At 36.5% G+C, this 15,024-nt stretch overlaps 1 protein-coding gene across 3 annotated transcripts in view; it reads right to left on the bottom strand.

The window, feature by feature from the left end:
- Nucleotides 1–15,024, bottom strand: part of ELP4 (elongator acetyltransferase complex subunit 4) — a 254,785-nt gene that overhangs the window by 151,909 nt on the left and 87,852 nt on the right. For all 3 annotated transcript variants that reach the window (XM_086340944.1, XM_086340945.1, XM_086340943.1), the window contains exon 6: nucleotides 1,850–1,934. In XM_086340944.1, coding sequence (XP_086197070.1) covers nucleotides 1,850–1,934 — 85 coding nt within the window. The remainder of the gene's footprint in view (nucleotides 1–1,849; nucleotides 1,935–15,024) is intronic.

The raw sequence follows: 15,024 nt of genomic DNA, 5'->3' as shown, positions 1-15,024 counted from the left end.
ACTACCAGTATTAATTATACAGTAGTATATAATATTCTGCTTCTTAGAGTCCATTTGTTGACTCCCAACTAGTTTATTTGAAAATGCTGTGACAGAGAAAGTAAGATGAAAATATCCTTTTAAAAAGTAGGATTTACTTCAGTGTCAGGATATTATTTTGACTCAGGAATAATATTTTTTGAAGTAGTTCCTGATAGATGTATTTTTGTGGCTTCTGGAAGTCATCTAAAGTTTCTGAGACAGATAAACAGACCAGGTAATTTAGCAAATGATGTAATCCATAATTCAAAAATATACAAATTCACTAACTATATTTTAGTTCCAATAAAACAGGAAATATATTTATAATAACTTATTGGCATATTTAATTAAAATTATTTTTTAGCATTCCTGGTACTCACCATAAAAATGTATTTCTCAACCCTGCTTAATCTTCATGAAAGTTACAGAGTTTGTTGTCTATTAATGTTCATAAAATATCATTTACTTAAAATGGTGTTAATTCATATTCAAAGAAACAAGTAAGAAAAGCTTTTCATTCCATCCTAATAATAGCTTACTTTTAAGGGTTTTTTGGATGTGTGTGTGTGTACATACTTATATATCTAAGTATGAGGGTATTTATTGCCTTTGCTTTTTTTGCATTCTATAAAATTTCCTGCTCTTAGAAGATGTGTCATCCTACAAGAGTAGCAGCTCTGCACAATGTACCACAGGAACTGTTATGACATGCCTGTTTCCATAGTTACCAGAGCGCGTGGGGAGAGGTGTCTGTCAGGGACCAATTTACCTCTCCAGACGGGCACTGCCACCAAAGAGAAGACATGGAGCCCATAAATCTTAGCTAGACCAAAAATGGAGCAACAACGACCAAAATAAAACTGTACTAAACACCAAGGGCTGTCACAAAAACTGTAACATTCATGAAAGACCATCTATAAATGAATGTGTGCCTCACCATACACACATAAATGTTTTCAACCTGCTATTAAACTGATGATCAAAACAGATTCTAAAAGTATTTCTTTTGCCATGGACAATGTGTTAAATATAGCAATAAAGCTAAAGAATATTTAAAAATCTATGATACGAATTAAGAGCAAGTGTGGTTAATAATGCCAAAAATAAGACTTGTGGCTTTTTTGTCTTCTTCAACAAAAATAATGGTGCTCTGGAAATAATTCTGCTAAAATAATATAAATGAAATGCAAATCTTTTAGCAGCAATAGCAATTAAAATCACTGAGGAAGAATTGTGAAAGGCATGATATCTAGAAATAAAATTTCCCTCATTTTGTTCAAGTTAAACTAACCGGAACATTTTTAATGGTAGGAATCCAGAGGAAATTTTAAAAAATAGAGCTACAGAGAAATAGTTAAGATATAAAATATTTTAATGTAGCAAATAAAAAATGCATATTTTATGCAATGAGACAACTCAAAGCATAATATAATAAATAAAGTCTTGAACCTCGTAATTCAAAATTAAGGCCTGAGTGACATAACTGTAAAAAATTAAGATAGAAAAATACAAGTCCTGCAAATTTAACAGTAATTTTCAAGCTATGTTATTTATTAATTTCAGGCACTACAAATACATATTTAAAAGTAATTCATGTTGACAATGCATATGAACATTTTCTGTGTATCCACTGAGAACTTAGCAAAAATTCAAAGCACACATTTATAGTCAAACTAAGGCTGCATGTATTCTGCTTATTTACATGCTCTGTGTTTAGAAACAGCTTGCTCACTGTTGATTATTCTAAGCCCTTCTGGTTCTAGCCCTAGAGAGTTTAAAAACAACATTACATACATGATTATAAAAAGGTTTTGAAGTTTCTCAATACCTGGGGATTGGATCCATCAAATCCTTCCTTATAAATAATGTTCTGGATAAACTGTAGCAGCTTCATGTAGCCAGGGGTCAAAGAACTGTTGATAAGAAGTGGTTCAAATACATAAATGGGCTTATTACACAGCAAATACAAATTGTAAGCTACAACATTAAATGATTAATTAAAAGATACACATTTATGAGATTATACTTAAATATCAGATAAGCCAAAATAATATAAATAATTCTAAAATAAAAAGTCAGTATATGCATGGAATAAATTGCATTACTCTATATTAACTAACTCAATGCTCTTGACATCATGGGAAGATAAAAATCTGTGGAGACTGAGATGACTTAATTTTATGTCAGGCTTAGTTACCACCAAGAAAATTAATGATTTAATGAAGCAACCTAAAAGATGAAGCCACTATAGCTTTTCAGGAGTAATCATGGATAATTAACACATAGTTAATGAACTGCTATGCCAAGTACACCTGAATCAACATCCTGATCACCTGAGTTTATCTTTCATCAAAGTTTTAATATTCTTAGAACAAAATTGCAAAAATAATACTAATTCAAAAACAATGTTTTAAGACAAAGAAGACAAGTGGATATAAACTCCACTTTTGTTTTTAAAAAGACAACGAAAATATAAAAATTTAAGAGGATAAACTATTTCCTATATGAATAGTAGCATTAATGTTACTATTTAAAAATATTTTACAAGTGCTATGAAACATAACAAAAATTTAATAAGAGTTAAGAAAATCTGCTTAAATACTAACTGAATTTAAGATTCTTCATGATGGACAACTTGTGTGCTATGTCTGATAAAATGAGATGATGATGAAATTCTATGCTATGCTATGCTAAGTCACTTCAGTCGTGTCCGACTCTGTGCGACCCCATAGATGGCAGCCCACCAGGCTCCGTCGTCCCTGGGATTCTGCAGGCAAGAACACTGGAGTGGGTTGCCACTTCCCTCTCCAGTGCATGAAAGAGAAAAGTGAAAGTGAAGTCGCTCAGTTGTGTCTGACTCTTAGCGACCCCATGGACTGCCTTTCCAGGCAAGAGTACTGGAGTGGGGTGCCATTGCCTTCTCCAGATGAAATTCTGGAACATCGCAATTTCATAAAAACTGAAGTGCCTAATACTGTAGAAGCTGTGGGTGATCTTAAAAATACAAAAGCATTTGCTTTACTGTGATCTTAAGTAAAGTGATCATATAGGTAGAAGTGCCCGCCATAGGAAAGAAGAAAATATAATTTGAAGCATTCAGGTAACATTAAAGAATACTCTTAAGAAGCTAGGAAATGCAGCAAACCATTTAAATAAATGTGCACAAAATTAATGATAAGTGGTTCAGCAAAAATATATGCACATCTTTGTAAACATTTTATTGAACAGTCACACCCAGTTTAAAAGTACATCTCTAATAACAACAACAAAAGAAAACCAAGAGAAGAGAATGGTGTTCTGTGCAAAACAAGTATTACTCCAATTGAAGGATTTGGCAATACAAGTATTTCTCATACACTTATTTCTCCATTTTCAATGAAAATACAATGGATTAAACGAAGGAGATATTTTTCTACCCTAACAAAATTAGAGTGAGGAAATGTGTCTATAAATAATCATATTCCACAAGGACAACGATGTGACTATTACGCATCTTAACACGTATTTGTCCTAGTGAGTCCAACTATTAGAACAGTGTTTTTGTTTGAACACAACAGATTCAATTTCTATCTGGGTCAATTAGCTTCAGCGGCTACAATCTGCTCCAAGATTTTATTATGAAATGAATTCCAGCCAATCATTTGACGAAAGTCACTAGGGGTTAAAGGAGGGTGGATCAGAAACATATCCAGTGTATCCTAATCCACCAATAATGAATCTACCTAAGACCATTATTATTTCATATATTCAAAAAGTTTCTCAAGTATTTTTCCCTCTGCCCTAAGTTGTTCGATAATAAAATCTGCTTCAAGTATTTGGTAGTAAATTTGGTGTCTAAAAGGCCCATTACTAAATACCACATACATAAATTACTTTTTTAATTTTAGTTGCTACCATTTATCCATTTCATCTTTTCACAGCTTGATAAGATAACTATAGTAGATCTTCAATGGTTTGGAGACAGTGGTTCTTCTGGTATGAGAACAAAAACAAGACATAAAGCCAAGTATGCCTTAGTCTTTTTTCTTATTTCACATTGACATACATAATCCAATCACTAACAGTGATTAGAAGATTATAATAAAATAAATTTCTCCAAACTAGTAAGATTTCTAGGAAAATAAACACTTTGATCAATGGGAAAAAAATCATACATTTAGGTATACTGAGGATATTCATTTTTAGATACATGGGATTAGAACTTATAAAACTGAACTAGTTTATATAATATTAACATTAAAATACTAAGTATTGTTAATCTTCATGAGATACAAGTCCTTGTCAACAATATTTTATAGTAATACATTTTTTACTGAAAATAAATATCTTGTGTCATCTAAATTTTTTTTATTAAACCTCTTTTTAAATTTTGAGGATGTTGCCTTTTTATTTGTTCAGCAGTCTAGTAACTCATAAAACAGTTGTTAAGAAGTAAATCCAGTTACAAATATGACCCTGGCTTCCTTATTGTTTCCAAACATTTAACAAAGGTAAGTTATCATGGTATGTACAACATATCCCACAAGCAGCACATTTCAAATCACGTATATTATTTTGCCTGATTTTCATAATTTTTGATAACTTTCATAGTAAAATTACCTATCATGAAATTCTACAATATCTTTAAAACTACGCTGCTGCTGCTAAGTCGCTTCAGTCATGTCAGACTCTGTGCGACCCCATAGACAGCAGCCCACCAGGCTCCCCCGTCCTACAACAGTACAAAAATTATTAAAAATTAGAATTTTAACTTTACCTTTAAAATATAGGGCATTTAAAATTTTCTTTAGTTAAAAAATTGTCCAGGTGCATTGTTTATGTATCTGGTATTACCATGCTGTCTGATAGGAATTTCTTTATCTTAATAAAACAAATATGGACAAAAGGGGTCCAATTACCCAATGTAAACCTATATGCTGATGCCCAAGTTAACATCTTTAAAAAGTTGATAAAAAACATGAGCCTTTCATGCCTTATCAATGTCCATCCTCCCCCAATTTTCAGCAATAGGTCCAAAGGATATTTGCATCAGAGAACTGTAATTTATATCAAGAAATGGCATTAGTTTTCCTGAGAAAGGTAATTTTGTCATTTAATCTAATTGAGAAAGATAAAAAATACTACTGTAAAAAAATCAGATATATATCTAGAAAATAAATCTGGTAATCAGATAATAAATAATACATAATTACCTTATCAAACAACAAACAAAGGAATACTACAGAGGTCTTAATGTGATCAAAGAATAAATGTATCAACAACAAAAAAGCTTAGGTAACAGGAGATAAGATTTTATCTGTGAAAAAACATTACAAAATAAAATCAGTATATGTGAAATTAACTAGTTGATAAGTGAAAGTTAACGCTTAGATAATAAATATGATATATCAACTGGCAAAGTATCTGGCACATTAAATATTCAAAAACCTTTTGCATCACTGTCACATCATTTGATCATTATGGTAACTTTGTGAGGCAAATACAGCCATTAACTCCATTTTATGGTCGAGAAAATTAAGACCCATTAGAGACTAAGTAATTTGACCATGGCTGTACAACAATTAAGTAACAGAAGTGGCACCTAAAATTCAAGTTTTCTAAAACTTCAAGTTCTTTTGGTTAAACTAGAGTGAGGTCCAGAATCAATGAAAAGTCTCTGGATCTAAATACAGATGAGGTTTGAACATGGCTCAATTCAACACAGTCAAAGTATTCAGATATACAGTCATATATATGGGTGTGCCTACTCAATTGTGTCTGACTTCTTGTGACCCCATGGACTATAGTATGCCAGGCTCCATTGGATCCTCCAGGCAAGAATACTGGAATGGGTTCCCATTTCCTTCTCCAGGGGATCTTCCGACCCAGGGATCAAGCCCATGTCTCCTGCAGCTCCTGCGATGGCAGGAAGATTCTTTACCACTGAGCCACCTGTCATAGGAAGGTATTTTTCTTTTAGTTGCATTGGTGAGGACTTTACCAATAGGTAGGCCTTGTATTAACTCGGTGTATGGACTGCAAGGAGATCCAACCAGTCCATTCTGAAGGAGATCAGCCCTGGGATTTCTTTGGAAGGAATGATGCTAAAGCTGAAACTCCAGTACTTTGGCCACCTCATGCGAAGAGTTGACTCACTGGAAAAAGACTCTGACGCTGGGAGGGATTGGGGGCAGGAGGAGAAGGGGACGACAGAGGATGAGATGGCTGGATGGCATCACTGACTCGATGGACGTGAGTCTGGGTGAACTCCGGGAGCTGGTGATGGACAGGGAGGCCTGGCGTGCTGCGATTCATGTGGTCGCGAAGAGTCGGACACGACTGAGCGACTGATCTGATCTGATGGTTTGTAAAGAAAATTCAATATTGAAAAGCACATATTTACAAATATAGAAACTAGGTACCAGTATAGCACAATGGAAAGTGTGCTCAAGATCTGGGTTCTAGTTCTATCTGTACCAGCAACTGGAGCAGAATACGTGATTTGAGGCCAATTCTTTAAATTTTCTGTTCTGAACTTTGAAATTTTCTCATCTGTAAACCAAAGGAGCATACTAGATAATCTCTGTTGTCCATTCTGACTTAAAATTACATGATTCAAGGATTAATTTTCTTTTCTATTTTAAGAATGACTTTCCTCATTAAAATGATTCACTGTTAGCTTTTTAAAAGAACTTCTGGTGCATTTAAATATTGATGTTAACTACTTCTTAAGAAGAAAAACTATTATAACTATCAATTATGATTGACTTAAACTAAAGATGAAGCATTTTTGATATTATGCAAATCACTGAGAAAATATAATTTGTATTACCAAAAAACTATTTATACATATATTTCAGGTATTCATCTATGACAAAAGGTGAGACATACTTGTAAGGCTGTAGGCACAATATCAAATGTTTCAACTAACTGTGTAAAACAGTTTGCTGAGCTAAAGTTATATTAGCATACAATTTGCATGTGGCTATAAAGACTGTGAAGTCTACTCACAAGTAATTTTCAAGTTAAAAATTCCATTATTATTACACTGAAGGATGTCATTTATTGATTTTTCTTTTCTGATGCTTTTTGCCTAAGGACATTGAGTTTGATTCTCTTCACCATGGATACTCAATTAAGAGAACATAAAGAGACCAGGAATGTGTTAAGGGAACAAAGGTGGGCTGTGGCCAGCACAGACCTCTGGACCACAGCTGGGAAAGTACTAAGATCATGAAGATAGAAGAACTGTATGCATCTTGAAACAACCCACTGACTGACAGGGGCACTGCTGAGAATGGTTATGATCCTTCATGAAAAATAATTCAGTTCAATTAGTCTGATCTGCACTAATTATTGATATAAAAAAGTCACTGGATTATGTCTCCTACTACCCATCTTTTCTGCTGTCATCTCTCCAACTTTGTGTCATTACTCATCTTTCAAACACCCTGGCCTTTCAGTTTCTTGACCATCTCTCTTCCAACAATCTTGTCTCCATTCAACCTCTAATACCCATTTCCATGGTCATACCCTAGATCTTGTCATCATCAATAACTGCTATCCTTGTATAATCTCAGTTCATATACTCTTCTCCCTACAACCACCACTTTCTGTCTTTTCAGTCAGAGTACCATTTAACTAGAATAGTAGTTTTGCTGAGAAAGTGAGACAAAGCAAGAGAAGGGCAAGGAAGTGAAGATTAAAGCTGACCATGGATCAAGATGGTTAATTAGCTGAAAGAGTTTATCAAGGCAGGTGAGAGATGGTAGCCAACAGTACAGTGGTCTCAGTAAACTCAAATGCTTGTATGGGGTTTCTGCATAGTTTATTTATTTTATACATAGTAGTTTGTATTTTTTAATCCCCTATCCTTATCCTGCCCCTCCTCCCTTCCCTCTCCCAACCGGTAACCACTAGTTTGTGCTCTATACCTGAGAGTCTGTTGCTGCTTTGCTTTATTCATTCATTTTATTTTTTAGATCCCATGCATAAGTGATAACATAGTATTTGTCTTTCTCTGACTTATTTCACTAGGCATAATACTCTCCAGGTCCATCCATGATGTTGCAAATGGCAAAATTCCATTTTTCAATGACTAAGTAATATTTCATTGTATATGTATATCATATCTTCTTTATCCACTTTTCTGTTAATGGACACTTAGCTTGCTTTCATATCTTGGTTATTGGAAATAATTTCACTATGTAGATTGAGGTGCATGTATTTTTTTGTAAACAATCTTAGTAAGTGTTTTCACTTGTTAAGTCTTTTAATAGTCTATATATCAGGAGAAATTGAACTCCAAATGTGTTTTTCTCAAAGGAAAGAATGGGATAGGGAAAAGAGAGCTGATTGTCCAGATTGAAAAATCAGCTGAAGTAGTTTTATTTTTTTCCCAAAGAAGAAGTAATTTTACTGATTCCTATAAATGGGATGATGGCAACAATGGTAACGTACACTCTCACTTTTGACACACTTTCCTAGAACTGTTTTAACAATGCACACTTGTACAATTAAGATGAGTGACATTTGTTTCTCTACACTATCTTTAACACAACACATTATCATTTTAAATATGTAATAGCTGAAAAATTGGTATTTCTTTGGTTTTTGCTTATATTTCTTTGACTACTAGTTAGCCTTATTTTAGCTTTTCAAAAAATGTTTTCATCATAAAAATTCAAACATATAAAACATAGAAGGGATAGGAAAAAAAACCCCCAAAATCCACCACTCAAAGGTAAACATTGTTAACAATTTGACGAATGTTCTTTCAGATACTGCTCTATATCAATCCCTCTTTCTTTACTGAGAAAAATTACTGCGGGATGTTAGGAAGCATGATGATAAAAATGTTTGATTCTGAAGAGTATTTTACCAATAAACAAACATAAACAGAGTTATTACGACTATTTATTTAATTCTGGCATTTCACTCATAACCTTTCCAATACTGATGTATATACATACTGAATCTCATAGTGTAAGACGAGCATTTAGCTTCCAGACTTTCATGAGTTTTTTCGACCAAATATCACTAAGTACATTTAAGAACCTAAGTTAATGTGTACTGAGTTTTTGTTAGAAAAGAATTTCGGAAAAGCTATATAAAGTTTTATATAAACAGGACTGCTGTTGCTGTTTAGTCACTAAGTTGTGTCTGACTCTTTGCAGCCCTATGGACTACAGCCCATCAGGCTCCTCTGGCCATGGGATTTTCCAGGCAAGAATACTGGAGTGGGCTGCAGTGCTTCTCCAGGGGATCTTCCTGACCCAGGGATCGAACCCAAGTCTCTTGCTTTAGCAGGCAGAGTCTTTACTGTCAAGCCACCTGGGAAGCCCTATATATATATGCCCCATGGGAAGCCCAGGGAATATAGGTAGAAACTGCTTCTACCTATATCCCTTCATGAATAAATTTTTAAAGCATGGTAGGACACCTGCCTACTTCTCTGAACTCATCAACCCTATTTCTCAGAACTCATCTTTGTAACACTTGTTATCACTCACTCTATTTCAACAACTAGGCTTTTCAGGTACTTGAAAACACCAGTTACTTTCCTTTCCTAGTACACCTGCTGTTCCCTAAGCCAAGAAAACTTCTTGGCTTAGTGCTCTCTGTAAGACCACTTTTTTCTTCTTATGATTTTTTTTCAAGTCTCAGGTTTAGGTCTTTAGAAAGGCCTCATCCTAAAACAACATAAAGTTTATTCCCTCCCCCCCTCAGTGTATGGAGAGTGTTCTTTGTCTTTATACTACTTATCACAATTCATAACGAGATCTTTATCTGTTTACTTGTTTCTTTTTGGCTGTGCCCCACGGCATGTGTGATCTTAGTTCCCCGACCAGTGACTGAACCTGTGCCCCCCTGTGCTGGAAGTGCGGTCTTAATCACTGGACCACCAGTGAAGTCCCTTCTTATTTTATTAATTTTTTTAAAATTTTACTTTCTTATTCTAATTTTCACCCTGCTTATTTAACTTATATGCAGAGTACATCATGAGAAACGCTGGACTGGAAGAAGCATAAGCTGGAATCAAGATTGCCGGGAGAAATATCAATAACCTCAGAAATGCAGATGACACTACCCTTATGGCAGAAAGTGAAGAGGAACTCAAAAGCCTCTTGATGAAAGTGAAAGAGGAGAGTGAAAAAGTTGGCTTAAAGCTCAACATTCAGAAAACGAAGATCATGGCATCCGGTCCCATCACTTCATGGGAAATAGATGGGCAAACAGTGGAAACAGTCTCAGACTTTATCTTTTAGGGCTCCAAAATCACCGCAGATGGTGACTGCAGCCATGAAATTAAAAGACGCTTACTCCCTGGAAGGAAAGTTATGACCAACTTGGATAGCCTATTGAAAAGCAGAGACATTACTTTGCCAACAAAGGTCCATCTAGTCAAGGCTATGGTTTTTCCAGTGGTCATGTATGGATGTGAGAGTTGGACTGTGAAGAAAGCTGAGTGCTGAAGAATTGATGCTTTTGAACTGTGATGTTGGAGAAGACTCTTGAGAGTCCCTTGGACTGCAAGGAGATCCAACCAGTCCATTCTGAAGGAGATCAGCCCTGGGATTTCTTTGGAAGGAATGATGCTAAAGCTGAAACTACAGTACTTTGGCCACCTCATGCAAAGAGTTGACTCATTGGAAAAGACCCTGACGCTGGGAGGGATTGGGGGCAGGAGGAGAAGGGGACGACAGAAGATGAGATGGCTGGATGGCATCACTGACTCGACGGATGTGACTTTGAGTGAACTCTGGGAGATGGTGATGGACAGGGAGGCATGGCATGCTGCTGAGATTCATGGGGTCGCAAAGAGTAGGACACAACTGAGTGACTGAACTAAACTGAACTGATTCTAAAAAAAATATTTTTAATTATGCTTTCTTATGCTATAAATGGTCAAGGATAACAGTTTACTACAATAAACCTAGTGCTTAACATGATTCTACACTCATAAAAGGTACTCAGGAGCATACAAGGTATTCACGCCAGAGAAGGTGTTCAATAAATATTGTTAGATATATGGTTATGCTTACTTACACCTGTAAATGGCACTATCCTAGTTCTCATGTCTAAAAGCATTCTTGATATTCCCTTTACTCTTTCCACAACCACAATGATATCAGAGATCAGAGAGGCAGCAAGGAACCAGATTAGGTAAGGACATGTAGACCTTGTGGATCTCTGTTTGCATATAGGTTTTTTATTCTGGGTGAGATGGGATGTCATTAAAGGTTTGAGCCAGAGGAGTGATAAGAGAAAAAGTTGGCTTAAAGCTCAACATTCAGAAAATGAAGATCATGGCATCCGGTCCCACCACTTCATGGGAAATAGATGGGGAAACAGTGGAAACAGTGTCAGACTTTATTTTTCTGGGCTCCAAGATCAACTACAGATGGTGACTGCAGCCATGAAATTAAAAGACGCTTACTCCTTGGAAGGAAAGTTATGACCAACCTAGATAGCATATTCAAAAGCAGAGACATTACTTTGCCAACAAAGGTCCATCTAGTCAAGGCTATGGTTTTTCCTGTGGTCATGTATGGATGTGAGAGTTGGACTGTGAAGAAGGCTGAGCGCCGAAGAATTGATGCTTTTGAACTGTGGTGTTGGAGAAGACTCTTGAGAGTCCCTTGGAGTGCAAGGAGATACAACCAGTCCATTCTGAAGGAGGTCAGCCCTGGGATTTCTTTGGAAGGAAAGTACTTTGGCCACCTCATGCGAAGAGCTGATTCTTTGGAAAAGACCCTGATGCTGGGAGGGATTGGGGACAGGAGGAGAAGGAGGTCAGCCCTGGGATTTCTTTGGAAGGAAAGTACTTTGGCCACCTCATGCGAAGAGCTGATTCTTTGGAAAAGACCCTGATGCTGGGAGGGATTGGGGACAGGAGGAGAAGGAGGTCAGCCCTGGGATTTCTTTGGAAGGAAAGTACTTTGGCCACCTCATGCGAAGAGCTGATTCTTTGGAAAAGACCCTGATGCTGGGAGGGATTGGGGACAGGAGGAGAAGGAGACGACAGAGGATGAGATGGCTGGATGGCACGACTGACTCGATGGACGTGAGTCTCAGTGAACTCCGGGAGTTGGTGATGGACAGGGAGGCCTGGCGTGCTGCGATTCATGGGGTCGCAGAGAGTCAGACACGACTGAGCGACTGATCTGATCTGATCTGAATGCTGTGAAACTGTACTGTCTAATAAGACAGTACTTGTCACACATGGAATGAGAAATCAAGTTGGCCTTGGGAAGCATCATTATGAACAAACCTAGTAGAGGTGATGGAATTTGTTGAGCAATTTCAAATCCTAAAAGATGATGCTGTAAAAGTGCTGCACTCAACATGCCAGCAAATTTGGAAAACTCAGCAGTCGCCACAGGACTGCAAAAGGTCAGTTTTCATTCCAATCCCAAAGAAAGGCAAAGCCAAAGAATGTTCAAACTATAGCACAATTGCAGTCATCTCACATGCTAGCAACGTAATGCTCAAAATTCTTCAAGCCAGGCTTCAACAGTATGTGAACCGTGAACTTCCAGATGTTCAAGCTGGATTTGGAAAAGGCGGAGGAATCAGAAAACAAATTGCTAACATCTGTTGGATCATTGAAAAAGCAAGAGAGTTCCAGAAAAACATCTACTTTTGCTTTATTGACTATGCCAAAGCCTTTGTGTGGATCACAACAAACTGTGGAAAATTCTTGAAGAGATGGGGATACCAGGCCAACTGACCTGCCTCCTCAGAAATCTGTATGCAAGTCAAGAAGCAACAGTTAGAACTGGACATGGAACAACAGACTGGTTCCAAATTGGGAAAGGTGTACGTCAAGGTGTACTGTCATCCTGCTTATTTAACTTATATGCAAAATACATCATGAGAAATGCTGGACTGGATGAAACATAGCTGGAATCAAGATTGCCAAAAGAAATATCAGTAACCTCAGATATGCAGATGACACCACACTTATGGCAGAAAGAGAAGAACTAAAGAGCCTCTTGATGAAAGTGAAAGAGGAGAGTGAAAAAGTTGGCTTAAAACTCAGCATTCAGAAAACTAAGATCATGGCATCTGGTCCCATCACTTCATGGCAAATAGATGGGGAAACAATGGAAACAGTGACAGACTTTATTTTCCTGAGCTCCAAAATCACTGCAGATGGTGACTGCAGCCATGAAATTAAAAGGCAACTGCTCCTTGGAAGGAAAGTTATAACCAATCTAGACAGCATATTAAAAAGCAGAGACATTATTTTGCCAACAAAGGTCCATCTAGTCAAAGCTGTGTTTTTTCCAGTAGTCATGTATGGATGTGAGAGTTGGACTATAAAGAAAACTGAGTGCCTAAGAATTGATGCTTTTGAACTGTGGTGTTGGAGAAGACTCTTGAGAGTTTCTTGGACAGCAAGGAGATCCAGCCAGTCCATCCTAAAGGAAATCAGTCCTGAATATTCATTGGAAGGACTGATGCTGAAGATGAAACTCCAATACTTTGGCCACCTAATGGGACAAACTGACTCATTTGAAAAGACCCTGATGCTGGGAAAGATTGAAGGTGGGAGGAGAAGGGGATGACAGAGGATGAGATGGCTGGATGGCATCACCGACTCAATGGACATGAGTTTGAGTAAACTCCAGGAGTTGGTGATGGACAGGGAAGGCTGTCATGCTGTAGTCCATGAGGTCGCAAAGAGTTGGAGATAACTGAGCACCTGAACTGAAGTCACACATAGCTACTTACACTTGAACTAATAAAACAAAAATTTCAATGTCATATTGAAAATACTCATTATTAGTTGCATGTGGCTTGTGGCTGCTATTTTGGACAGTACAGGCATAGAAAATTTCCATCCTTGAAGAAAGTGCTATTGGACAGTACTATGTGAAAAAGTTCATGAGGGCTGCTTTGGACACAAAAATAGGAGCCACCAAAAAGCAGGGAGAAAGATTAATTAGGAGGCTATGCCAAGAGTCCTGGCAAGAAATATGGGTGACTTAGGTTTAGCATGGTGGAGGTAAGGGATGCAAGAAGTGATCAGGATCTGGATATACTGAAGATATAGTTGACAGGATTTACCGATAGATTGAATATAGGGAGTGGGACAGAGAAAGGGTCAACAATTGGAGAGAGACAATTGTTGGAAAGAGACAAGGGAGACAAGGGTCAACAACTGCTTTATTGAAGGAAGACTAGAAATATGAAAGAATATACATAAAATACATAACTAAGAGAGAGTACATCTATGGGCAAGATGACTGGGATTAGGAATGTGGGAATAAGGTGGAAGATACCAAAACAACTAATGAAAATAGCATGCTAGAATGCTAGAATGATCAATTAAATTCCATGTATCCAAAGGCCCCCTTGAAGAACAGAAAGAAGAAAGAAAGGTAAACATATAAGCAAGTCATTTCTCTTCATTGGTCAAAATGAGGTTCAGGATAATAGTTCTCTCTCTACAGTTTCAGATAGCATCTTTTTACTTTAATTATATCACCAGCAGATAAACAGGTAGATAAAATTCCTCCTCACACTTATATCTTTGATTTTCTTTAGCTCCGAGATTTATATCATTATATCATTTATTATATATCCTTCGAATAGAGTAGTTTATAGTCTAATTCTGTAACTTTATGATTCTGTTATGCACCTTTAATCTCACCTAGAAGCTCTCTTCCAAAATTCCTTTTTCGTGAGTAAATTTTCTACTTATAACTTCTAAATATACTATGGTTCTCTGCTTCTCAATCTAAGAGAAAAATCTGTATTTTTGAAATAAAATATACTCTTACATGGCTATGTTTCAGTTATTGGTTTCATCCCACTAAATCTCTGTGCTAAGAACAGGACTACAGTTAATCTGAGTTATAACTATATTTTATGCTTTGATTCACTAATTCATTGACTATCAACTTAATACTTGTGTCCTAGATTCAGACAATAAATAGATGAAAAAAAATTATAACTTTTCCTCAAGGATTTCCAAAGCCTGGTGGGAACATAAGAATGTAGACAAAACAAATA

Source organism: Bos grunniens, chromosome 15 (assembly GCF_055505025.1).
Source record: "Bos grunniens cultivar Pamir isolate PY7600 chromosome 15, Bosgru_T2T1.0, whole genome shotgun sequence".
Lineage (NCBI taxonomy): Eukaryota > Metazoa > Chordata > Mammalia > Artiodactyla > Bovidae > Bos > Bos grunniens.
The sequence above is the reverse complement of the archived record's forward strand: the minus strand, read 5'-3'. Positions and strand labels throughout refer to the sequence as shown.